The following is a 25097-nucleotide window of genomic DNA, read 5'->3' as shown; positions in this document are numbered from 1 at the left end:
GTGTCTAGGTAAGATGTTGGCATATCTGTAACCCACCTCTCAGGAGGTGAAGGCCAGCCTCAGCAACACAGTGAGTTCAAGGACTGTCTGGGCTCCTGAGATCCTTTCTCCAACAAACCAAAGTCCTAGATGCACTTCCCAAGCCAAATTATCCATCCACAAAATCATCGTCAGTATGAAGGCAGGTCATGAAAAGTGTGTAGCTGTGCGCTGGGGAGACGGTTAGCTGTGAAGAGGACCCAAAGACCAGAGCTCCGGTCCCTTGCCGGTTAGACCAGCCAGACAGCCCACAAATGCTTCTAAGTGCAGCCTCGAGGGATCTGACACCCAGGTCTGGCTTCGGAGTGTGAACAGACCTGTGAGTGAACAGCCCCCCACGCCTGCACTCACACACTCTCACACAGATGCACTCTCACACATGCAATCACACATAAATGAAGTAAATCTCAAAGAAAAGAAAATACACAACTGCTAGAATAATTATTTAGTCATAGCTGTCTGCACAGCAGCTGGAGAGGAAGTGAGTGTCTGTTCCGCTGGAGGTATTCCAGCTATTTTGTTAAAGCTGGGTCTGTAAGAGTTAATAGTTTTGTGAAAATTATAGTTGGCCTCAAATGAAAGGACATGGAGATTCAATATGAAGTTGCTAGCTAATTATCCCTAGCAGGTTTATTATGTAAATTGAACAGTTAAACAACTCAGGATTTTAAAATAGCTTTGTGTGAATAATCCTATAACCATTTTCCATGAAGAGAAATTCCATTACCTGAGAACTCCTTCCTGCATTGATATGGAAGCTATTATATTTGAGTTTGATGATTGCTTTTCATATGTAGAATCTGAATAAGAATTATGTCTTCCCTAAAGCAGTTTTATTACCGTTATACTTTCTAATCTTGTTAAGAATGTATAAATTACTTCTCAGAGGTATGTTAAAAAATTCTATATATCCCTAAAGTTTCTGGATCCCTTCCTTCTGGGGCATCCTGTTATTAGCTTTGCCCGCTTCCTGCTTCTGATTCCTCTGGGACCCGACTGAGGCAAACACAGGTTTCCTTGTGCTTCTTGGCCGCCTTTCTACCTCGCCCCTTTCTTGGATCTAGTTCTTCACCTAGTTTCTCACCACCCCTCCTGTGTTGCCAGAACTGCCAATCCACAGAGGAAATAAGGAGAGGGCATCCAGGGATTTCAGGGAATGCCCGGAGGTGAGCAGAGCTGTCACAGTCAGAGGATCAGATTGTCTGAAGGGAACTGGTGTGCTCTGAAGACCCCCTTTAAAATCTAAGAGGAGGACAGTGCCTTGCTTGACTGAGGTCTTTGGAAGATGTGAAAAGATGGCTTAGATGATCAAGTGCTTGTTGCATAATCCCAAAGACCTGAGTTCACATCCTGAGCACCCATAAGAAGTAGACATGGCTGCAGAGACTTGGCTGTGAATTTTGGGACAGCTTGATCCATATAAAGAGTCCCAGGCACGCCAGGGTCACATAGTAAAACCCTGTCTCAAAGGAAAAAGAAATGAGACAATAATGTGAAGGGTGATTGGGAAGACAATCACATTGACCTGTGACCTCCACATGCATGTGAAGACTAGACATGTGTGCCTGGACATACATGTGCACACATGTGTAAACACATAAATGCATGCAAGTGTCCTTTGAGAACTGACTCCATGCCATATACCCTCTTTCTGCTGGCAAGTCTAGCACATTCTGCATACATGATCGAGCTGAGTTTCTGTTAAGTTAGAAAGTGTGGTTGGTCAGCGATGGTGAGTAGCTTGTCTTAAAATAGTTACCTGCTGAACTGACAGGTAGGAAAAGCTCCTGCTTCCTTGAAGAAACAGTCAGGTGTTGGGGGTCCTGCGGGCTTCACATCCATTGGGCACAGCCAGTCCACACAAGCCAGTGACTGTGTTGTCTGCTCCGTGTTTATTCTTCAGGACAGTAATGGAAGCTCCGAGTTACAAGAGATCATGAGGAGACGGCAGGAGAAGATCAGCGCTGCTGCCAGTGACTCTGGAGTGGAGTCTTTTGATGAAGGAAGCAGCCACTGATTGGTTCCTTGAACTCCGCCGTTATTCTTGGCATGGTTGGACATGCTTTGTTTAAGAAGCCTTGAAGGGAATGTCAAATCTGTTGTCTTGATACATGTAGCTTATCGCCATAAAAGAAAAGAGTGTATACCTGAGTGAGCAGAGGACGTGCTGCTTCTGTGCATATTCCTTTGATTAAGAACTAAGATGCGGGGCAGGTCAGGTGGCTCAGCAAGCAGAGGCACCTGCTGCCAAGCCCATGAGCCTGAGTTTGAGTCTCTGGACCTGCGTGGCAGAAGGAGAGAGCTGGCTTCTGCAAGTTGTCCTCTGACCACCAGCCATAAATAACAGGTGTAATTCAGAAAAATGTAAAGGAAACTTAAGTAAGGAAAACCAGAAGTTTTAGACCGTTTTCACCTTGGGAAATCTTTTTTTGCACTCTCCTAAGGCACGCTTCCCTTTGCTCCATTAATTATCTCAGCCCTGCTGGATGATCTAGACAGGGATGTTTTACAATGGCAGACCTCCCCGTTGCAACAAGGAAAAGCTACAGCCGTTGATGAACACGTCCGCCTGCTCAGCTTTTAGTGACTGACACGCCAGTGTTCAGGGAGGAGGCTCAGGTAGACTACCATCGGCTTAGTCTAGGTCTCTCCGTCGACACACCCAATGACAGCATACTTAGGTTATGTTTTCGTTTTTTAAGTTCGTAATGCCAACAGTTTTGAAAATCACCTTTGAATGAACTGTACAATGTGGCCAGACCCTGACCGTGCAAACAGAAGACTATATAGTACGTTCCCAAGATGTTTTGTTCCTCAGAGCTCTGCCGATTGCAAAATCTTGCATAGATTCTACTTTGATTTAGTTTATATTCTGCTTATTCTGTAAACTGTAATTAAACATGAGAAAGCACAAGTTGGGGAGTAAGTCACGTGCACTCACAATCAATCAAAGTAGCCCACCTCGGTGTTTATTACAGTATTTTGCTGAGTGAAGGCCTCAGTTATAAATATTGATGTAAGTAGAGAAAGGATATTGGGCCATTTTATGTGTTTTATCTGTGTAACAAGGGAAACCTAATTTACATGTACTTTAACCCCATGAAAGAATCTAAATAGAGAGAAGGATAGCTAACCTTCAACAAATGTTATTTTTGGAAACACAGTCTTTGTCATTAAATGTAATATTATTTCACATATATAAAGAAGATGTTATGTAAGAATGTTGTATATTTTAACATAAATCCATTTAGAGAGATTATCTAGATTCATTAATTTTTCATAGTGCCTTTTTCACATGAGTCAGCTGCAAAGAGTCTGCAATAAACAGTATTTGCTGTATATTAATAAATAGCTTCTATCTCATCGGCACAAAGGATGTTTGCTTTGTAGACCCGGCACTTGGATTGAACAGAATGAGAGAGGAGGTCCGTGTAAACAGAAAGAAGGCTCCAGTGTCTGTGCAGACAGCAGCCTGGGGTGCTCTCACGTGCTCCACCGCGCTCTGCCTCCCTTGTTTTAACATCTCTGCCTTCCACCATCAAGTCATAGTTGCCAACAAGAGTGAAAACTCACACACACTGCATTTGTAACTGATAACTGCTCCAAGGGAATCTGTGTCTAGACAGCTGCAGTAACTGTGAGCAGCTTCTAAGGGAGCAAGCTTCCAAAGACGATGAAGGGCATGGCGGCCTTCATCTTCATCTCTGTCTGCCCATCATTCCCTCATCACTCCGAGGAGATGTGAGGTGATGAAGGAGAGTCAGTTTAGATCTCTTACACCCCTGCTTTTAGTGAAAAAAAAAAAGTCTCTGAAATACAAACTAAAACGTATTTAGATGCCATGGTTGGAAAGTAGCATGTCCAACAGAGAAAGAATTGACAGGATTTGTATCTCTGTGTTATGATACAAAGGGAATGTATAAGAGATGCAGTAATTGCGGACCCAATGAACTTCAGAACATAGGACACTAAAGAGTGGTGATATTTAGAAGGCTGAGACAATCCTGTCAGTGCTTATGTCCAGACACCTGAGGAGTCTGGTCTGTGAAAAGTTTGAGGAGACAGCCCGCAGAGCTGGCAGGTGAAGTTTTGAGAAAGCAGCGTAGTCTTGGTGATGATCTGGTTTCAAAAGGATGAATTCACGAGTCAGAAGAGAGGTTCAGACTATCCATGGGGTAGCAGAGCACACCTCGGGAGAGCAAGCCATGCTTGCTCATGAACTGCTTGACCCCTCAGAGGCTGCTTCCAGGAGTTCAGGGAAAGGATAGTAGGCACTTGCACCTACCACCACCACCGTCGCCGCTGCTGCTGCTGCTGACGCTGACACTGAGGTGCCACTCGCAGACTGGAGACCCAATGTCAGGGTGACGGTGATGACAATGGGAAGTAGCAAGCTGAGATCATTGCTGTCTCCCCATCTGTGAATCTGCTGTGTCGTTGGAGAGAAGCTGTCCAACTAGCACGTGGTAAAGCTCCAGATCACAACACGGAGAACAAAGCAGTAGACTGAAGAGCTGTCCAGTGCCTGCTTCTGCCCACTTACACTCTTGGCTTTCTTTTCTGTATGTGTTTTAAAACTATAAAATTTGTAAAATTATAAAAATGTCATTGTTTATCCTTCCTTGTTATCTGAAAATATATAGAACAGTGGCTTAATAAAAGGGTTTGGAAAAGAGCCCCGAAACTCCTGAAACAGAGGAGATAGTAGGTAGATCCTACCTCTAAGGCGAGGGAGAAAAGGGTGGAGTTGTATCCATGACTGTACCATGGTGTTTGGGTTTGGACTGATGAAGAACAGCTTTGTAAGGTGTAGGGACATCTTACAATGGAGAGAGAGCTTTGAAGAGGAGCTCCTGGTCCACTGATGCTAGAGGCAGGGAAGAATGAAAAAGTAGAAGTAGAAACTCAAGTCATCTACTAGTACTGGCATGAAACATCGGGGCCTCATTGACGGTCTGTCCACTGTTTCTTTAGCCACCTGATTTTGGTAGACCTCCCCCAAATGGTAGTCTTGCTGTTCACTGATACACTTGGAATTGTGTAAACGCAGTCATTCTATGTGGGGAAATTTGAATACTTATTGCCTCCACCCCCACCTCATCCCTCCTTTTTCCCCTCCTTGGGTGTTTGCAGCTTCATGTGGGGGAGGGGGGCATTTGAAGTTTCCCCAGGCTCATTGCTGTTCTGTTAAATTCTCATTTACCATCTCCCCTGTGAGTTTCACGCCAGGTAGTTTCTGTTGCTCTCTCTTGGAATGCCACCCTTCTCTGCTTCACCTTCTCTTCTGTGGCTTCGCTTCTGCCCTTGTCCACTGTAACTTCTCATGTGTGAGTTATGCTCTTCAACTCTGAACGTCCAGCTTAACATTTTATCTTCCCTGGCTCCACTGAACTTGCTCAATAAGTCTTCACCCCAACACGTCCAACCTTACAAAATACACTTAAGACATGACTTTAAAGATGATTTGAAGAAGGTGGTAGCATAAAAGAACAAAAAACAACAACAAAAAACCCCAATAAATTGCATCCCTACCCAAAGAACAATAACACTGTTAGAATGTTAGTGTTCACAATTCGTTGAGAACACTGGAGGCTTGCAATGTCACATGCTGGCTTGGATGGAGAATATCAAATAAGGAAGACCAACACAACCCAGAGGATCTCTGAAAAAGATTAACAAAATGGACAGATTCCTGAGAACTTCCTAAGACAAACTTACAAAGACAGAGAAATGTATGCAGATTTGTGAAGATGAATAGTCAGGAGTTTAGATCAATAATTAAAAGTGTTCCCCAAAGAAATTCCTTAGAAGTGATGGCTGTGCTGGCATTTTTTTTTCAAATGTTTGAAAAATAGACACAAATCCTAAAATTCCTCAAAAACCTGGAGAGGGAATATTGCTTAGTTCATGCCACCATTGCCCTCATGCCAGAGCTAGACATGGACACACTACAAGGGAAAAGATCAATGCTTCTTATGAAGGTTATTGTATAACTTTAAAAAAAAAAACATTTCATTCATTTTATTTCCATTTTGAGACAGATTCTCAGCCAGGCTTCCCAGCTGGCCATGAACTCCCTATGCTGTTCAAATATACCTTGACCTTGTGAGCTGCTAGCCTCAGCCCCACAGTTAGCTGTCCCAGACCTGACTCAGGTAATTTTTTTTTCCTTTTTATGTTAAAGCAAGCAGACCATAAAGAGCTCCTCAGCTGTGCTCTCTAGAGGTGATGTCTGAGAAGGGCTGTGTTCCACAGGCCGCTGAGCGCAGTCATACTGTGTCTTCCCTTTCCCCACCATTCTGCTCTTATCTTGACTCCCACACCTCTTCTCTGTTTTCAGAGTCTAGTTGCACATCACTGCCTCCTGAGAGCTGAGGGCAAGAGACTAGCCAGAGCTCCAGGCTCTGTGTCATAGGATATCTTCATCCTTTGGTAGAGAGGTACGCTTCTCATACCGAGAGCCTGAGGTTTATCTCAGCACATTTGTGAATGATTTAGAAAATGAAAAGGTTACTGAAATTCTGATAAGGTAAACAATTACCCAAAACTATGTAATTAGAGAATTACTAAGAACTACACATTGCCTAATTGGAAGATGGTGTGGCCACCAGTTGCCCCAAGAGAATTTGGGTCTTATGCCTAGACTTCTGGATGTGTTGAGATGCTGTAGGAATCTAATGTGCTACCTGTCCACAGGGCAGCAGAGTTGGCGACTTATACTGAGATTTTTTTAAGAATAGCGATGTGTTCGGACAAAACTGAGGCATCAGGCCTTCACATTGCTGTTAGAAGAAGCTGCACCAGTGGTCCAGCACTCCCATCTGGCCAAGAGGACCCTGGTCTAGGCTAATGTGAAGGGTCCCTCTTTACTTTGTATGTAGTTCTAAGCTCTGGGACCAATTGTGCTGCTTTCTGGGCTGGTTGTGTAGCAAAGCTCTGAAACCATATTCTCTCTTATATGTGATACTAGAATGCAGTTACCCTAGTCTATTATTATCATCCTAAAAATGAATTGGAGGGCCTGTAATGAATAATAAAAAAAACCCAAGACTCGTTCTCTTTCTCTCTTCCCTCCTCCTGTGTGTGTGTCTCTGTCTGTCTGTCTCTCTCTCACACACACAAACACAAGAAAAGTGTTCTCTGCTCTAAGCTGGTATTACAGACTAAGTGCTTCTGTCCTGCCATCTATTCTTACTAAACAAGGTATGAACTGAGTTTTGCTGGGTATTTTTAACATGTACTCCCACTTTATAAATGAGCAAATTAGAGCTCTAGGAAGCTAAATAGCTTGTTCCAAAAAGCCGCCTGGTAAGAAGAACAACTAAATTTTGACTTGGCCTCCTGGATGCCCAGTTAACATGCAGGCTCTTTGTCACAAGTCAAAGGTTGTTGTGTAAAACATGTTAGCAGAAAATGTCCTTTATCATGGGAAAGAATATTGCTATGTAGCATTGGGACTCATTATGTGCCCTGGCTGACCTTGAACTCATGTCAGTCCTGGCTGACCTTGAACTCATGTCAGTCCTCCTGCCTCAGCCTCTCAAGTCCCAGGATAGGAAGCTCGCACCACCGTACTGGCTGAAAATGTACTGTTGAATGACATTTCATGTCTTAATGAGAAATCCATGTCTTGGTTAGAAGCAGAGAGGGAAGGCTTGGAGGCTCATCTGAAAATCTGTAGCCACTTCCTCTCTCCTCATGAAGTCCTCACAGATGCATTTCAAGAAGATTGTACTCATTGCTTCATGAAATGTTAGCTACTTTTTGTCATTGATGTAGCAATATATCTGCCAAAAGCAACTTGTCTGGAATAAGAATATCAGCAAAGACTCACATATTTGAATGTTCCCCAGCTGGTGGCATATTTGGAGAGGTTTTGGGGAGGTTAGAGGAAGCGCATCACTGGGGGCTGGGCTTTGAGAGTTTATAGCCTCACTCCACTCCCTATTCCCTCTCTCCATTTAGTGTTTGTGGTTGAAGAGGCCATCTCTAGGCTTCCTGTTCTGGCCACTGGCTGCCTTGCCTCCTCTGCCATTTTGGACTTCCCAAAATAAATTCTTCTTGTTAATGGTGTTTTATCAAAGTAACAGAAAATTAACTAATGCACAATGTAAGGAAGAACAGGTTTTGTTTCGGCTCTTCCTCTGAAGAGACACCATCCGTCCAGGTGTAGAAGGCATGGCAGCAGGCGCTTCAGGCAGCTAGTAACATTGGGTCTGCATGTGAGAAAACAGAGAGGTGAACACTGGCCTTGAGTTCCTTTCCTCCCCTGCCTCCCTCACCCCTATTTTCCCTTTATCTTTTTATTCCATCCAGGGTTCTGGCTCATGAGATGAGGTCACCAACTTTTCATGATGACTCTTGTCTCTTTACCATAAACACCCTAAAGACACACCCAAGAGTCACTTCTACGTGACTCTAAGTCTGATCTGGTTGACAATGATGGTTAATGATTACATTAGGCAAGGGTGAGACCAGGAAACCCAGTTCAAGGTCTTAACCATCCCTTTATTTAGGGAATGGCAGCTGGATTATAACCCCGATTTTGTTTAAAGAGAAAAACTGTCATTTGGACTTTATCCATATTCTTTTTCTGAAAGTATATATGCCAGTAATATCCCAGTCTTCCCTATGACAGGACAGAAATGGAACAGATATCCATTTGCTGTGAGAGATGGTGAGGCTGTTTATCCAGTAAACTCAATATGAGGGTCCTGCTCAGCTCCTAGGAGGCAGGTGGTGAAAGGGCTTATTAAGGTTGCATGAGTGGAGTGAGCAGAGCTATCCGACCTCGGGTTCAGGTTATTTCCTGGCTCACGAAGCTCAGCCTGTGCTAAGTGAGAAGTTGAGGCTTATGAATAATCCAGTGCCCTGCTGTCAAGGCATGAAAGTACAGTGCGAGGACCTTTACTGCCTCATCTTCAAAACCAGTCCACCACGGGGCAGGATTCAGAGGGTTAGCTAACTCATTAATCTTGGAGCCACAAAGAAATAGAATAAAATAAGGCGTGGTGACATGACTGTGGCTGTTTTATGCTTGAGTGGTGGAACAGTGGCTTTGCAGAAAGAACACACAATAAGACAGCTCTTTCAAATTGCTGCATTGCTTCCAACTTCTTGTAGCATTTGTTCTAATGAGCTTGAGGTTAGGAGACATTGTGCAGACAAGACCTTTGCCTTCCGGGTTGTTGTCCAGAACAAGTGTGGCAGAGTTCAGCATTGGAGAGGGGGCTGTTAGCACTGTTCTGGGCAGCAGACCTCGTGGGTGGACATGCGCACAGTGGATGTGCCTGTGAGGACTGGACACCTTCACCCTGTACACGTCACAGCAGCAGAAGGATGGCTCCACGGTCTCATCGCGCTGACGGATTTGGAGAATCACGTAGAACATACTTAGTTCTGTCAGCCTCCTGCCTGCTGCTCTCGCCAATTGATTCTGTGTTTCACCTCGGCGCCGGAAAGGAGATATACGGCCTTTGTGTGTGTGAGAACACTTAGGCTCTGAGCTAGCCGGTGACTTGTATGACTTCCAAAGGGCTCTGGGACTCTGCAGACCAAGCTGTTCAGTTATGCAGCTCTGCACCCCAAACTACCAGGCACCACGCCAAGGGCTTTCCATTTAATCCCCGACACAAGGCTGTGGAGGAAGCTTTTAGTATTCCTGTTACCAAACAAGGAAACTGGTTCATAGAAGGATTAAGTGACATTCACAAATGGAGCCTGATTACCCCAAGCCTCTACTCTTAACCCGACCCAGGCATGTTTGCACAGTACAAATTGGCTTCCTCTTCTTAGAAGCAGCTCGCTTTGTTAGCTAGTTAGTTTTCATTTATTTATTTATTTTTGAGGCAAGGAGTCATGGAGCTCAGACTGGCCTTGAACTTGCCGTGCAAAGGGGATGCACTTGAACTTCTAACCCTCCTGTTTTTACTTCCTGAGTGCTACGATTACAGGTATATGTCACCACATCCAGATTATATGGTGCTGGGGATCAAAATCAGGCCTTCATACACGCTACGTAAATAAGTACTTAGCAATTGGGCTAAATCCTCATCCACTGGTGAGCTTATAGAAGAATTTTGGCATTGGCACGGTGAATCCATATAAGTTCTTTGCACAACTACAGTATCAATCAGGCCCCAATATTGCTCTGTGGGAAACTTCTCCCATATGTCTTGCTTGGACTGGACATAGTGGACGCATGTTGCACAGCGTGTGCTGGCAGAGAACTGAAGCCCAGAGCCAAGCCTGAGCAGTGCTTGTCCCCACAGGGCTATATTCCAAGGCCAATGACCGAGGATGTTGCCCTGGACAAACAGAGCAGTTCAGGTATCGGGTGGGTTTTATTCGTTTGTTTTTTAATCAATCCACTAAAGAAGTTCTGGGTGGCTCCCGGAGACTGTGGAAGGTTGGCTTGAGCAGAAATCATGTGACTAACAGATCCTAAACTAATCCAGGAATTGATTTTAGATGCGTATGATTTTTTTTAAAGCTCTAAATGTCTCATCCTAAGTTCATACACTGAACATCACACCGGATGTTACAATAAGGAGTTGGGGCCTTGGGAAGTAATTATGTCATGAGAGGCCTTATTAGTGGGACAGCTCTCACTTTCCCTGTCAGGTGAAGATAAAGCAAGAAGCCAGTGAATAGTGCTCACAAGAACTGACTATGGCTGCACTCTTACTCCAAATGTTCAGTCCAAATGTTCAGTCCGTGAGAAATGGAGTCCTGCTGTTCACTAGCTGGTCGGTCCACATTACCCAGTTACAGAATTCTGAGATGACTATGATAGGATGAGGGAAATTCTACTGCCACATCACCTCATGCACCACATATCAGTCACTGGAGCCCCCTCCCAAAGTAACTACTCTATGATGCCATACTATGCTACCCTGCTCTCCCCTCACATGCTGCTGCCTAGAATTTTTGGTCAAAGGTAATAGGATAACATGTGACTGGGGACATCAAGGAATCAAGGATCCCTTCTAAGACCGCTGGGTTTCATTATTATTATTATTATTATTATTATTTGTTTCTTAAGATGATATGCTTTTTATTTTTTTTTTATTTAGAATATCTTCAGGAATTTCGTACATTGCATTTTAATCATCTTCAAACCCTCCCCAACTCCTCCCCAATCCCCCCTCCAATTCCATAACCACCAACTTTTTGTCCTTTTTTGTAAATTTATTTTTAATTCTGTGCCTATATATGTGGGTATGTGCACACAAGTGCATTGCTGGCAGAGGCCAGAAGAGGGCATCAGATGTCCTGGAACTGGAGTTACAGGCACTTGTGAGCCGCCTGATATGGATGCTAAGATCTGAACTGAAGTCTTTAGGAAGAGCATCTGATGTTCTTACCCGCTCAGCCATCTCTCCACTCCATGCTTTGTCATTGTGACAGGGGCATCAGGTACAACTTCCACCTTCAGCAGCATTTAGAACTTTCTGAGTGTTCTTCAAAATGCAGAAACATTTTGTGTCCTTTGGCTTTGAGTTCCTGTCCCAGGCTGGGACTCCCTTACCAGGGAAAATGTAATACAAAGGATGGAGTTGCTATACACTGCCTGACATATTAAAAGCTCACAACTTCCTCTGTATTGGGACTTCCACTGATATGAAACCACTGTGAAATATAGTAACCCAGGAATCTTAACCCTGGCCAGTGACAGCCTTATGTATATTCTACGGCATCTCTGAGAAAAGTTGGAAAGCAATAGGAGAGGCACAAAACTTAAGATAGATTTAATCTGGAGGAGGGTGGCTTCTAAAGAGAAGCACATATTTCTAGAATACAGCTTATCTGCTGATGACCTTTTTATCTGTGGCCTTTCCCTCCATCCTTGTCTGCATCAAGGGTTAACTTTGCATGGCTCTTTCATCCTTACCCTGTCTTTTGAGGATTTTTATCAGACAGGTAAATATCATTGTTCTGAAAAATATTCCCTTAGCTGATATCATGCAAATGAGCTGAGGATGATAGCACTAGACTCTCATTGGCCATACACACACACACACACACACACACACACACACACACACACACACAATTAGAAGCACCTCATTGTTGACCCCTAGGCAAACAGGTATCCTGAGTTGATGGTGTGACTCAGAGATCCAGGCTTCTTCCCATTGGTCAGATGCCAGGAATGTGGCATGCCTCCACACTCTTTAAGACCTGAGTGTGTGAGTGTAGTTTTTAATTTTTCTGACTTTTCCAGGAACAAAACTCACCCACTTCTTCTTCCCTGGGACATACACTATGTTTCTCTCCTGTCACCAATAACACACGAGACCCATATTTTCTCTGTTGTTTCCCCTGGTAGAATGTAAACACCATAAAGCAGGGGCTTTTTCACTTGGTACCCAGGATGAGACAGGCCGTGAATAAATGCTGTGGTGGTCTGAGTGAGGAACGTCTCCCATGGGCTCAGTGTTTGAATCCTTGGTCCCCAGTTGCTGGTGCTAATCGGGGAGGTTATGGAACCTTCGGGAGGTGGAGCCTGCTGGAGGAAGGGGCAGGGTTAGGCTTTAAGGCTTTATAGCCTGTCTCACTTCCTCTTCTCTCTGATGTAGAGATGAAGTTCGGTCGCTCCGCTTCTTGACTGCCAGGCCACACCTTCCCCATCGTGATGGACTCTATCCCTCCGAAAAACTAAACTGCACTAAGCTAAAATGCGCTTTTTTTTTTCTTCCAGTTACTACCAGACAGCCTGAGCTATACTAAAGACTGTCTTAAAATGTAACAGTGACTCCAAGGGACAGGCAGGGGCTGCTAGGAAGGCAAATGTCCTGGAGAAACACAGAGATGTGTGCAGAGTATGGAAAGAGGTCAGGTCACCGCCTCACACACTGACTGAGGCCGTAGGAGCACCCATAATGCCGTGCACTGGAGGACACCTCACAGTTGGACAAACAGGTCCTCGCTCTCAGAAATCTCACCGTCTAGCAGGAGCTTCTGGTGTTATGTCACAGCTATAATTGAACGGTTGTCTTCTGTATTATTACCTGGAGATGACACTGGTAATTCTGTCCTGTTAGCGTTTATCAGTGACAAGCGTGAGCGGGAAGCAGAATCTAGTAGTGAAGAAACGGCATTGAGGCTGGACAGAGTCGGGTCAAAAATCTTAAGTTTGGCTCTTCTTAATCCAGTATGTACTACTTGCTTGGTCCTTCTAACTCAAATTCCAAATTTTAACCTGTTTTTAAGACCTGGTAATCGTTTCATTGCACTTATGGTAGAATTTAACATAAGTAGTCACAAAATCTTTTATTGATTGAGTCTTTTTTTTTCCTCGTGAACAAGGGTCACTGGATTAACAGAGTGTGATCCTTACATAGCTCTGAGAATTGCCTTCTAAGAGAGGCATTGTCAGACTGTCGTATGATAAGCCCCTCACTGACTCTAAAACAGAGGTCCTCCTCTATCCTCACGGCCAGCAACTTTATGGCTGGAATTTCCTTTTCAGGCATCTGAAATGAGGCTACTGAAAGGCAGGGGTGGGTGTCCACAACTCTCCATGTTATGTTTTGATGCTCCATAACCCATTTTGCCAAGGTGCAGATCATATTTGATCCTGGGCACGGTTCCTGATTCTGTGCCCTGTGCCAGCCACTAGGCTGGAGGTCTGTGAGCTGGGAGATGGGCCAGCTATTTGAAGCACATTGCATCAGACATTCCCTGGGGTGAAAAGGAAGGCCTCCTTGCTAGAAAGCAGGGGGAATTCTGCCCTTAGAGATTGGACTCAGTAATTTTAACTCTTTGGCAACAGGCCAATCCTCCAGCCAACAACTATCATGTGGCCTGTAGAAAATTTAGACACAAAGCCTCCAGCTTTTCATGAAAACACTACAGCTTATTCTGAAAGATATTTTGTCCTTGGTATGTTTGGCGGGGACAGCTTTAAGAATGGAGCAGCATTAAAAAAAATGACATGAAAAACAACTGAGTAGATTTCCTCACTCACAAGACATGTAAATGTTTAGGGGTAATGTTTTTTCATTGCAATGAGAACATGAAGATTCCACATTAGAGAGATGTCAAAAAAAAAAAAAAAAAAAAAAAACCCAACCTCTCTCCAGTGATGAATAGATAGATTAGTGTTAATTACTACGTTTGTAAGTCAGACCTGAACGGTAGTCTGTGAACTAACTTTGAAACTTGTCTTTTCCATCTCACCGGCATTCACAGACAAATGCTTTGTGATTCTCCACTCCTTTACTCTATGTCTGTGTTGTGCCTGTTATTGTGAACTATATTGGCTAGTCTGTGGGCTCATTCAAGTCAATGCCCAACTCAACTGATTTTTTTTCTTAAAAAAAAAAAGGACTTAAAATACAGAAAAGTCCCTGGAGACCTCACTTCTCAATGATAAAGGTGGGATCTCCAAGAGCTGCTTGGAGTAGCTTAGGGTTCATCAGTGAACCAAGATGGCCTCGGTAGTTTATCCCTTTCGATAACCTTTATAGCTACAAGAATATGACTCAGCTTTCAGCATCTAGCATGTGTTGACGGAAACTCAACCAATTCACAATGGGAAGGAAAAGCCAAATCTTTTGCTGGCTGGACATCTTTCACACCTTAAGTCTGTAACCTGAGGGGCTCCAGGGAACAGAGTGATGAGAGCAGAAACTAAAAGAATGAACTAGAAATCTGCATCCCTATAGTCTCAACTCTGGGTCTGCAATGTAGCTTCGCTCTCCTCTTCTCTTTGTTTTAGAAAGCCGGCCTGGGGCCACCAGATCCGTCCTGTGAAAGGGTGCTCAAGGAGGGCATGAAAGATGTATGAAGTGCTTGCTCTCATGGGATGCCATGGCCCAGGCTACAGAACTTATGTAAGCATCTTTGTGGCCGTGAGAGAGCCATAACTTTCCATCAGCTCTTCCGTGGTCACACAAATCACCCCTGACCTGCAGATGTGTGAGGTTCTAAGAATGTCACACAGAGACTTGCCACTTTAATGCTGTTTAGAGCCTGGCGTGCTCCATTATTAAAATATCCAGGAGGGGTTCTAACAGAGTGAGAGGAGGTGGCGGCAGGAAAGAGTTGGGAAGGAGAGCCAAGTAGCTGAAAAAACCCTGACATTCCTCATGAAATCCCAGCTGTCAACCTGCAGGGTACGGACATACCCTGCCATTCCCCCTGCCAGGAAATGAGGCTTACTGGCCTGATCTTTCATGACTTCGCCAAGGTCTGCTGTGTCCAGGACTCTACAGCCTAAGAGTCAGTGGGGAATGAGCTGTTCATTTGGTACCCTGTACCGTTATGAAGGTCACTGACAAAATATTAAACTGATCCTCATGCAGTTTCAAGAAGATAACTGGGAGAAACGTCTCAGCTGTTAAGAGCATGTACTGCTCTTACTGCATTTGGTTCCCAATACCCCTGGTACAAGACTCACAACTGCCTATGACTCCAGAGCCAGGGGGTCTGACATCCTGTTCTGAACTCCACGGGCACAGCACCCACACATGCGCGTATCCACACAGAGGCACGCATAATTAAAAGTAAAACAAATCCTGGAAAAAAGAAGATAGTTGGGAATGGAGGGGAACCTAGGGTAGGGAGCAAATGTGAGATACAGTGGGCTCACCCCAATCCCATCCCTGCAGGGAAGCCGCCAAACATACCGCTTCCAACTCAGACGTCGACCTTAGCGTGTCTAGACCAGTGCTTCTCAACCTTCCCAAGGCAGCGACCTTTTAATACAGTTCTTCATGTTGTGGTGACCCCCAACCATAAAGTTACTTTGTTGCTACTTCATGACTGTAATTTTGCTGCTGTTATATTGTAATGTGAATGGCTGATAGACAGGCTATATGACATGGGACCCCTGTGAAAGCGTCTTTTGACCCCCAGAGGGGCCACAACACACAGGTTGAGAACCATTGGCATAGGCCATCGCCTCCTCTAATCTTAGGAAGTGGCAGAAAGAAACAGAACCTCACGATGCCACTGATGTTCATTCTGACAGCATCCATGGTCACAACACACGATCATGTACTTTAATCATACAAAATCCAAAGAATAAAATGCCACTAGCTACATGGGTTAAAATGAATCTGACAACAGAAATGAAAAGAGAACCAAGAGAATCTTCTGTCGGAATCCATAGAGACACTCAATATTCTCAGGAGATGGTGTCCAATAACTGTCCTCGCATGCTGAGTTTGTTGTCGTGACTTCTGACTTCCCAGATCCTCTGCGTGGGAAAGAAAGTGCATTTTTTTACAGCTCTTGGAGAAACTGCTCTTGGTACACAGATGGACACAGGTGGAGGGAAAAATAAATGCAAAGGCTAGGCACCAAGATTTCAGAGACCGAGTTCAGACTCAGACTTGACACCATTGGATCAGCTCTGGCTGTTTGAAAAGCATCGTGACGTAAGATCAAAAGGGCCAAGGATGAGACTCCCAACTGCCAACAAGAGAGAAACCCACCGGTAACTACAACAAGTCAGACAAATATTTTTTTTCCTACTCTACTCTGAAACACAGGTTTTCATATTTGAAAAGATAAGTGGCTGATGTGTGGGTAGAACCACTCTCTTCCCCATCTGCCCAGCCATTCCCGATCCTGTAGCTGCAAGGTGGAGTGTGGGCCACACTCGCTCATTTTCCTTGAAGCAGATTTGTCACTTTTTCCTGTGTGGCCGTGCCTCTTCAATGATGAGGTGTGACTCTGTAATAATATTGGTTCTTTCCAGGGCTGTGACACTGATAAATGAGCTGGGAAGATGACAATTCAACGTTCTGATAAAAACCACAATTATACAAAAATTATTGCACTTAAAAAAAAATAATCAACCCGGCCCAAGCAGTGGACGGCTGCACTTTCTGCCCTTTGTAGAGCATTTTGACCTTGCTGGAATCCCGGTGAATTTGGTCCATCAAATGTCCAGAAGTGAAAAGACTCCAAAAAGATACCATAGCCTCCTTAAGGCTAAGTCTTTTCGGTTCTAGGAGACAAGTCACCTCCTTGGCCACATACTGCAGCAGGGACTCAATTTAGCAAAGTGACTAACGGGCTCCTGCAAAAACTCCGGAAGAGAGGGAGGCTGGCTAGGTATCATGTCCTCACCTGTGAACGAGAGAAAGACAGTTAGCATCCTGGGGTATTGACAGTCTCCTCCCAGTGCCACCTCTGGTTCTCATGATTTGTGGGGCCTGAATGTATTCATCTTTTGGGGACTGGTCCTTTCCATGGCTCTGAATACTTTTTCTCTGCTTATCTCTTGTCTTTCCTCATGCTTCATCCTTCTCACTGGTCCTCTGCTGCTTGGGCAGAACCCACAATCCTGAGGTTCTTTGGTCAATATTGTTGTTTTGTGTTGTTTTCAGAGTCTCCACTCCAATGCAAACTCTTTTGGGGGTCCTGACTTCACCTCATACCTCCTGCAAATCAACACAATGTTTTCATTGTTGTCTAGGTAGAGGTGGAAGGCAGTGTCCCTACTTGGCAGACAGAAATCCAGTATCAGAATGATTAAAGGTTGTGGGAAGAGGGGAAAATATCCATGAGCTTCAGCAGCTTCCTCAGTTGCAGTGACCCAGGGGCATGGAAGTTTCAACTATGTATGCCACAGGCTACATGATGCATATTTGTGACTCTCTTTGGTCACCTCTGTGTGCCTCCAGACTCGACAGGAAGGCTGACAAGAAATCAGAGTCTACACAATTCCCTTTTTGCTATGAGCTTCTCTACTTACCGGTCTGGATTCGGGACTAGGATTTGCTGACATTCTCGTAGATGACGTCACTGATGCAGAACTGTTGCTTCTTCCTCAGCCACATCAGTTGTACACACTGATGGATAAAGATGTACTGCTCCTAGGACAGACAACAGAGGCGGGCCTCAGAGTGGGGCATGTGCGAAGAGGAAGGCTCTACACCAGGTGGCATGATGAGCAGGATCTCATGCAAAAGAAAACCATTTTTATGCCTTTGCAGCCACCATTTCATAAAATCCAGGAGACTGAGAGTAATAACTCTTAGAACATCATCTTCTTCTCTCTCTGTGTGTACATGTCTGTGTGTGTGTCCATATGTGTGCGTGTATGTGAATTTTTGTATGGAGACCAGAGGCCAACATAAAATAGCTCCTTTTATCACTCTCCACTTATTCTTGTGGCACAGGCTCCCTCACTAAAGCTGGTTTTGGGGATTCACACACTCAGCCAGCGAGCTCCAAGCTTCCCCCGTGCCTCCTGGCACTAGGAATATAGGCCAGTGCCCAGATGCCTTGCTTTTAAGGTACGTGTGGGGGACCCTAACTCAGGCAGGTTCTTAAGCCTGTGCAGCAAATCCTTTACCCACTAGGCCATCGCCTCGGATGCTCCAAAAAGCAGAATATCTTTTATGTACCCTTTTCTATCTTCACTGGTGTGCAATGAATAATGTGTGGATACAAGGTACAAAATGCAGAGATTTGATACATGTAGTGAGCTGCGATATATCAGCCCCTTCGGTGAACAAGCACCACGTCACATGGTGGTCGTCTTCCTTTCTGGTGATAATACCATTCCAGATGTTCTCCTTCAGCAAATTTCGGGCACTCAGTCCCCGGCTTTCTAAGACGAGGTTGCTGTGTGCTGTAGATCACCGCAGTATGGAAGGGAACACACACGCAACTTGATGACACTCAAAAATGGCGGCACATGCCTATAATCCTAGCACTCAGGCAGGTAGAGACAGACAGATCTCTGTGAGTTCGAGCCTGATCTACAAAGCAAGTCCAGGACAGCCAAGGCCACACAGAGAAAACCTTTCTCGAATTAAAACAACAAACAAACAAACAAACAAACAAACAAAAAACCACTCTCTACCTCATTGTATATTGACACGAACTCCTGAAGTATAAATTTTAAATGATGAAAATGGAAAGATGGGCTGATTTCTTTTCCTGATTATATTAGAAAAGGAGGTCCTAAAATTATAAGCAATAGAACAGTACAAATAAAAATTTCAAGCTTCTCTATGTGAAAAATGGTAAAAGGAAGAAGCAAAGTGGAAGGGAGAGGTCAGAGGTAGTCCCCTGTGTCAGTGGGTTAATTTTTGTCAAAAGGTCTCAGAAATCAGAACACCTACAAATAGACAAACAACCACTGTACAGTTCATTCCTAGGAGGCAGAGAATGTCTTCTATTCCTAATTTGTCGCAGGTTAGGGTTATTAAGTGAGTTTTGAAGCAAATAGAGGAAATATTAAAACATATGCAAACGGTGGCTAAGTAGTTGGGGGCTGTGGCACAATCCAGTCACTTCAGTAGTAGGGAGGGGGGCTGAGGCAGGGGGAAGAAGAGTTGAATGTCAGCCTGGGCTGCACAATGAGACCGTGTCTCAAAGACTGAATAAAGGCCAAGTGGTGAAAAGAGTAAGTTAAAATGGTTGTCTTCAAATAAGAACTGAACACAGCTAAAGAAGGGGAAAGAAGATTCAGTGGTAATTTTGAGCTTATTAAGGTACTCATTGTTTCTTATTGTTGAAGATGGAATTTAAGAGCTTTGAGTAGTTAGTGATATATGCGTATCATATGATATAATACACATTAATGTGCTCTGTGAAAATTCAGTGTGAAATGCAATGCATATGTATGTAATGCATGAACACAATGAATAGCTAAAAATGCCTGGAACCTGAGGTAAGATTCCCCAGATCAAGGTTAGTTGTCTTTGTGCTATGAAACAGGTGAATTTCATGGTTTTTCTCCTTCTTTTCACCAACTGTTTCATTGAAGGTAGTTCAATTAAACATCACCCCTAAATAAAGTGCAGCCAAGATGCCACAGCCTCACATAAACAGCTTAACACAAAGGATAATGCCTGCGAATGCCTCAAGCCGCAGCAGGTTGGAGCCTCATCTCTGTGTTCTCAACAAGTTCCCTTAATCTTGGGATAACGTCTCACAACTCTGAGCCACCCGCAGAGGTCCTCACACACCACTGCATTATTTCTGGCGTAATGGGATTGCTGGAAATAGGCAGGGCTCTGCTGTGGACTCTCGCTGCGTGGCTGCCCAGAGGCCAAACTTCCTGTCAAAAATCAAAAGCAAGCAGAACACATTTTCTTCAGTGGTGTCCCTGCAGTAACTAGCCTGCACTCCGGTAAATAATCATCATTCATGCTCTTTAAAGCACTGTAATTAAGCTCCCTGGGTCACGTGCACACACAAAGCCACCAAAGTAAAAGGAGACGAGTGGGGAAGAGGAGGGGCTCTATGGGAGTGGGGGAGGGGAAGGTGATGAGAATATATTATATACATGTTTACAAATGCCATGATGGAACTCATTATTATGTATAATTCACCTAATTGTTATGAATAACTGGTATATGCTAATACCAAAAAAGCAAAAACTCTAAACCAAGAAAAAAAAAAAAAAACCAAAAATACAATGAGAACAATGACAAAACTATACAGCATAGGAAAAAGTGAGTAAAAGACTATTTATGGGCAAATCTATACGACCTGGAGAAAGCCAAGCTGCCCACAGTGAGGACAATCTGCTCAAAGCAAAACCCTACCTGACCCCAGAGAGGCCACTGAAGGAAAAACAAAAGACTTGCTAAGAATAGAGCAGAGGTAGGGAAGGAAGGAGGGGGTTCCCAGCCCCCTGCTGGTAGCATATAATAGATTCAAAGCACTATGATGGATTCTGTCATCTGATCTACTCTATTCTTTATGACAATGCATGAGGATTGGCAGTCACACTTTAGAGAAGAGAAGTGACCGTCTGAAGAGGTGACATACATACGATGTCCTAAAGCCAAAGCCCTTGCCTTCTCCCAGGCTCTGGCACTGTTTCATCTCTCCCAGAGAATGGAGAAGCCCTGGGGTGTGGCTGATCAGGTGAGAAAGGGCATGACCACATGGACTGACCGTGCAGGTTGCCATGATGCCAAGAGAGACCCTGAGGACAAGGCTCCTTGAATTAGTCACCTTGACATTTTGGGGGACAGCATGGTGTGATGGAATCACGGAGGTAAAGGCGGTATGGAGAAGGTTGGGAAATTAAAAACCCAAGATGAGAAGAAATATGCTGTTCAACTCCTGGGCCATGGGTACATGGAGACCAGCTCTCAGCTGGAGACTGATTTTTTCCCTCTTGATTGTCATGCCTGGTTGACAAGTGTAAGAAAAATCATTTTGTTCTTTGTACCTTGCTTATTAACTAAGCAAATTAGCAGGCAGCAGGATTGAATGTGAGTGGGCTGAAGGACGAACTTGAGGTAAATCAGCTTGTATTGGAAAATACAGGTTGCACCAGGGAGACTAGAGAAACGAGGAAAAATGAGGTAAAACAAGATGTTCTAGATGTAGCCGATAAAACGGAATACCTAGGGAACTGGGGAGTGAAGGTGTGGGGGGTGGGTCCATTGGAAAAGCAGGAATCAGAGAAACCAGTACCCCTTTCATTACTTTGAATCTCCCAGCAAGTTCCTGGAAGGAATAGCAGACTTTGAAAAGACTGTTTTCCTAGAGAAGTCAACCAGAAATGGTGCTGTAAAGAAGGAAGCCAGACAACTAAAACTGGGGCCAAAAACAAGGGAGAAAGAAAGCCCTGTGCTGGCTGTGTAGGAAACCCCGCAGAGGCTGGTCTGGCTTCTGAGGTTATCACACGGAAGACAAACAGAGGAGCCAGGAAGGAGTGTACAAAGGTAGTTTTCAAAAACGGGTTAAGATCCTGTAGTTGTGAAATATCCAAAGTGAACAGCCAGTACTCAGTATCTACAGAGTTATGAGCTGTAAGTTAAGGGAGCAAGTGAGACAATTCATTGAACAAGATGCTTAAAGCAAGAAGTCCTTTGAAGTGTGGGGATTCCCACCTATCATACAGCAGTGGTTCTCAACCTTCCTAATGCTGAGACAGTTCCTCGTGTTGTGGTGACCTCGCCAAACATAAAGTTACTTTCATTGCTACTTCATAACTGTAATTTTGCTACTGCTGTGAATTGTAATGTAAATATCTGTGTTCTCTGACGCTCTTAGGCAACCCCTGTGAAAGGGTGTGTGAGTCACAGGTTGAGAACTGCTCTCATATAAGACCATGTTTTGTGAAATGTATATTACATATAAGGTTTTATTGCGTAGCCGAGTATGTGTTTATGGAAGTTAAAAACCAAAACTTAGGGCTCAAACCCAGCTCTCAAGCCCTCCCTCACCATCTCCCCCTTATCCTCCCACCACTGACCCCCTTCCAACTTCATATGCTCTGTTTTTTGTTTTTTGTTTTTTTTCCCCAGACCCACTGTGTCTCCTTAGTACTGTTTGTAGGTGCATGGGTGTGGGGCATCCACTAAATCTTGGGTAGCTTCCCACGCCCTGCATCCCTGCAGAACGCTGACTGCCTCTCCCCAGAAGCCGTCAGTTTCCAGTAGCACCCCAGTGCCCACCTCCCCCTCGCACGTCCGGCTTGATCTTGCACAGGTTTTGAGCATGCTGTCACTACTGTCCATATCTGCAGCTGCCCATTTGTGCTCAGAGAACAATGCTTCCTTATCACTAGCTACTGCCTCTGGCTCTTGTAATCTTTCTGCCTCCCTCCTTCATGATGATCCCTGAGCCTCTGCAGGAAGGGATGTGACAACACAGACTTCCCCTTTAGGGCTGGTCACTCTGCAGTCTCTTATTTTCTGCAACCCAACCAGTTGTGAGTCTCCATGTGGGACTCCGTGTCTACTGTAAAAAGAAGTTTCTCTGAATGGGACAATTGTCATTAAGACAAGTGGGTCCCTAACTCCCAAATGCTGTGACCTGGGTGCAGCTTGGCAGTGAATATATTTGAATGTCTCTGCCAAGCCTTGCTTAGGTGGGGCTGAGAAGACAAACAGGGAGGGATATGGGAATGGGGGAGAGGAAGGGAGGAAGCAAACATAGATAAGAAAGTCAATGCTGGGGAGACTCTTCCAGTCCCCTCCAGGCTACAAAAAATGTTATAGTGACATCTAGTGGTTCTTGTATAGAAGCTCTGGAGGAAGAGCATGGTATTAAAAGAAATCTCTGAGACCCTGCAGGGTAGAGTCTTTCAGAGGCCCTCTGTGGTAGGCTCCTGTGCTGTTCCAGTGTTTTCTCCCTCTTCCAATGTCCATCCCGTTTGCCTTTCTGTATGAGGATTAAGCATCTTACCCAGGGCCCTCCTTCTTGATTTGCTTCCTTAGGTGTACAGATTAGTATGATTATCCTATATTATATGTCTAATATCCACTTATAATACTTGCAGGGTACCAAAGCGGAGGCTGAGGCTCATAGCCAAACTTTGGGCAGAGTGCAGAGAATCTTATGAAAGAAGAAGGAAATAGAAATACCTGGAGGGGATAGGAGCTCCACAAGGAGAGGGGAAAAAAATCAAAAAACAAACAAACAAAAACAAAACAAAACCCAAACAAACAAACAAACAAACAAAAAAACTGGTCCCTGGCATCTTTTCTGAGACTGATACCCCAACCAAGGACCATGCATGGAGATAACCTAGAACCCCTGCACAGATGTAGCCCATTGCAGCTCAGTGTCCAAGTGGATTGCCTAGTAATGGGAACAGGGACTCTCTGTGACATGAACTCAGTGGCTAGCTCTTTGATCACCAACCCCTGAAGGGGGTGCAGAGCCTTACCAGGCCACAGAGGAAGACAATGCAGCCAGTCCTGATGAGATCTGATAGGCTAGGGTCAGAGGGAAGAGGAGGAAGTTCTCCCCTATCAGTAACTGGGGGAGGGGCATGGGAGGAGAAGAGGGAATGAAGGTAGGAGTGTGAGGGGATGAGGGAGGGGGCTACAGTTGGGTTACAAAGTGAATAAACTGTAATTAATAAGAAATAAATAAAATTTTTTTTAAAAAAGAAATTTCTGGTGAGAGAGGTCATGCCTGACCTTGTTCTAGGCCCAATCATTATCCTCCCACACACTTCTCCAGGAGAAGCTCTACAGTGCCTTTGAAGCCAGGGGCAACCTAATAGCCTAGTGATTTGGATTATAAAGAAGCCACTGTACTGGGGTTTTTACACTCACACAGGTACCCTGTTGTTGCCTGGAGCTGACCTTCCAGGCTGAGTCCATTGTAAAGCCTCAAGGGAAGGAAGGGCATGGGAGAAGAGGAGGCAAGGGGAACATTGGCTAAAAACAATGGGGGGATGCTGGGGCGTGTGGGGCGCACCACACTTTCATTTAAGTCACTGGTTCGCAATCTTCCTCGTGCTGTGACACTTTAATATAGTTCCTCATGTTGTGGTGACCCCCATCATAAAATTATCTCATTGCTACCTCATAACCGTAATTTCACTGCAGTTATGAATCGCGACCCACAGGTGAGAACAGGTGAGAACAGTCTCTGGGACCAGAATTTAGATATGACTCTGCCAATACTTAAAGCTAAGAGAGACAGAAGTCACAAATCCAACCAAGGGTTGTTATCAAAAGTGAACGGAGACAGTCATGTGAAGGAAAAAGCCCAGCAGCAAACTCATTGACCAGTCTGTCAATCAAACTGCATCTGTCCTACAGTGTCCCTTTGGTAGCATCTATCCAGATCAAGTGCTATCAATGAGCTCCACATTGCTTGAAGAGGTTTTCACTCTACCGCAGACACATCCTCAGGCTCCACACACCTAAAAGGCAGGTGACGGCAGGCAAATACAGTCACTATGCACATACTGACATTGTAAGAGGTAGATACCTGCTTATTTTCTAGGGGTAGTTTGAAATACACACAGCAAGAAAATGGGAAAGACAGACATAAAACCATTGAGACAGCTCTGTTAGAACATTAAGATGGGTCGTGGGGCGCTCTCTGTCAAGGGAAAACGTAAGCATACATGTTGATTCAGCTCCTACCTCTGTCTGTACCATTGACATTCGGTATGACCGCATTTCTGACACCAGCCCTAAGATGTCCACAAATTCATGATCTCGAATGTGTTGCAAGAGCCTGTCCAGGGCGATGAAGGTTCCTGTCCGTCCTACACCCGCACTGCAAAAGAAGGTTCAGATGGCGCGTGAGTCACAGCGGACTTCTGCCCTGTTGGAAATCACCTGGAAGTTTCTAAATTGGATAGGGAGCAGTGACCA

The 25097-nt window shown here is 44.6% G+C and overlaps 2 protein-coding genes across 12 annotated transcripts in view; one reads left to right on the top strand and one right to left on the bottom strand.

The window, feature by feature from the left end:
• The window catches only part of Eps8 (epidermal growth factor receptor pathway substrate 8), a 167165-nt gene extending 162523 nt beyond the window's left edge, over nt 1-4642 (top strand). For all 7 annotated transcript variants that reach the window (XM_060384327.1, XM_060384322.1, XM_060384328.1 and 4 more), the window contains one exon: nt 1943-4642. In XM_060384327.1, the coding sequence (XP_060240310.1) occupies nt 1943-2056 (114 nt within the window). In that variant the 3' untranslated portion in view covers nt 2057-4642. The remainder of the gene's footprint in view (nt 1-1942) is intronic.
• Nucleotides 4643-16022: 11380 nt separating this feature from the next.
• Nucleotides 16023-25097, bottom strand: part of Ptpro (protein tyrosine phosphatase receptor type O) — a 200015-nt gene continuing 190940 nt past the window's right edge. For all 5 annotated transcript variants that reach the window (XM_060384319.1, XM_060384320.1, XM_060384321.1 and 2 more), the window contains 3 exons: nt 24864-24999; nt 17753-17873; nt 16023-17124 (listed from right to left, as the gene is read on the bottom strand). In XM_060384319.1, the coding sequence (XP_060240302.1) occupies nt 17769-17873; nt 24864-24999 (241 nt within the window). In that variant the 3' untranslated portion in view covers nt 16023-17124; nt 17753-17768. The remainder of the gene's footprint in view (nt 17125-17752; nt 17874-24863; nt 25000-25097) is intronic.

This window comes from Meriones unguiculatus, chromosome 5 (assembly GCF_030254825.1).
Source record: "Meriones unguiculatus strain TT.TT164.6M chromosome 5, Bangor_MerUng_6.1, whole genome shotgun sequence".
Classification (NCBI taxonomy): domain Eukaryota; kingdom Metazoa; phylum Chordata; class Mammalia; order Rodentia; family Muridae; genus Meriones; species Meriones unguiculatus.
Note: the sequence above shows the minus strand (reverse complement) of the source record. Positions and strands in the feature narration are given on the sequence as shown.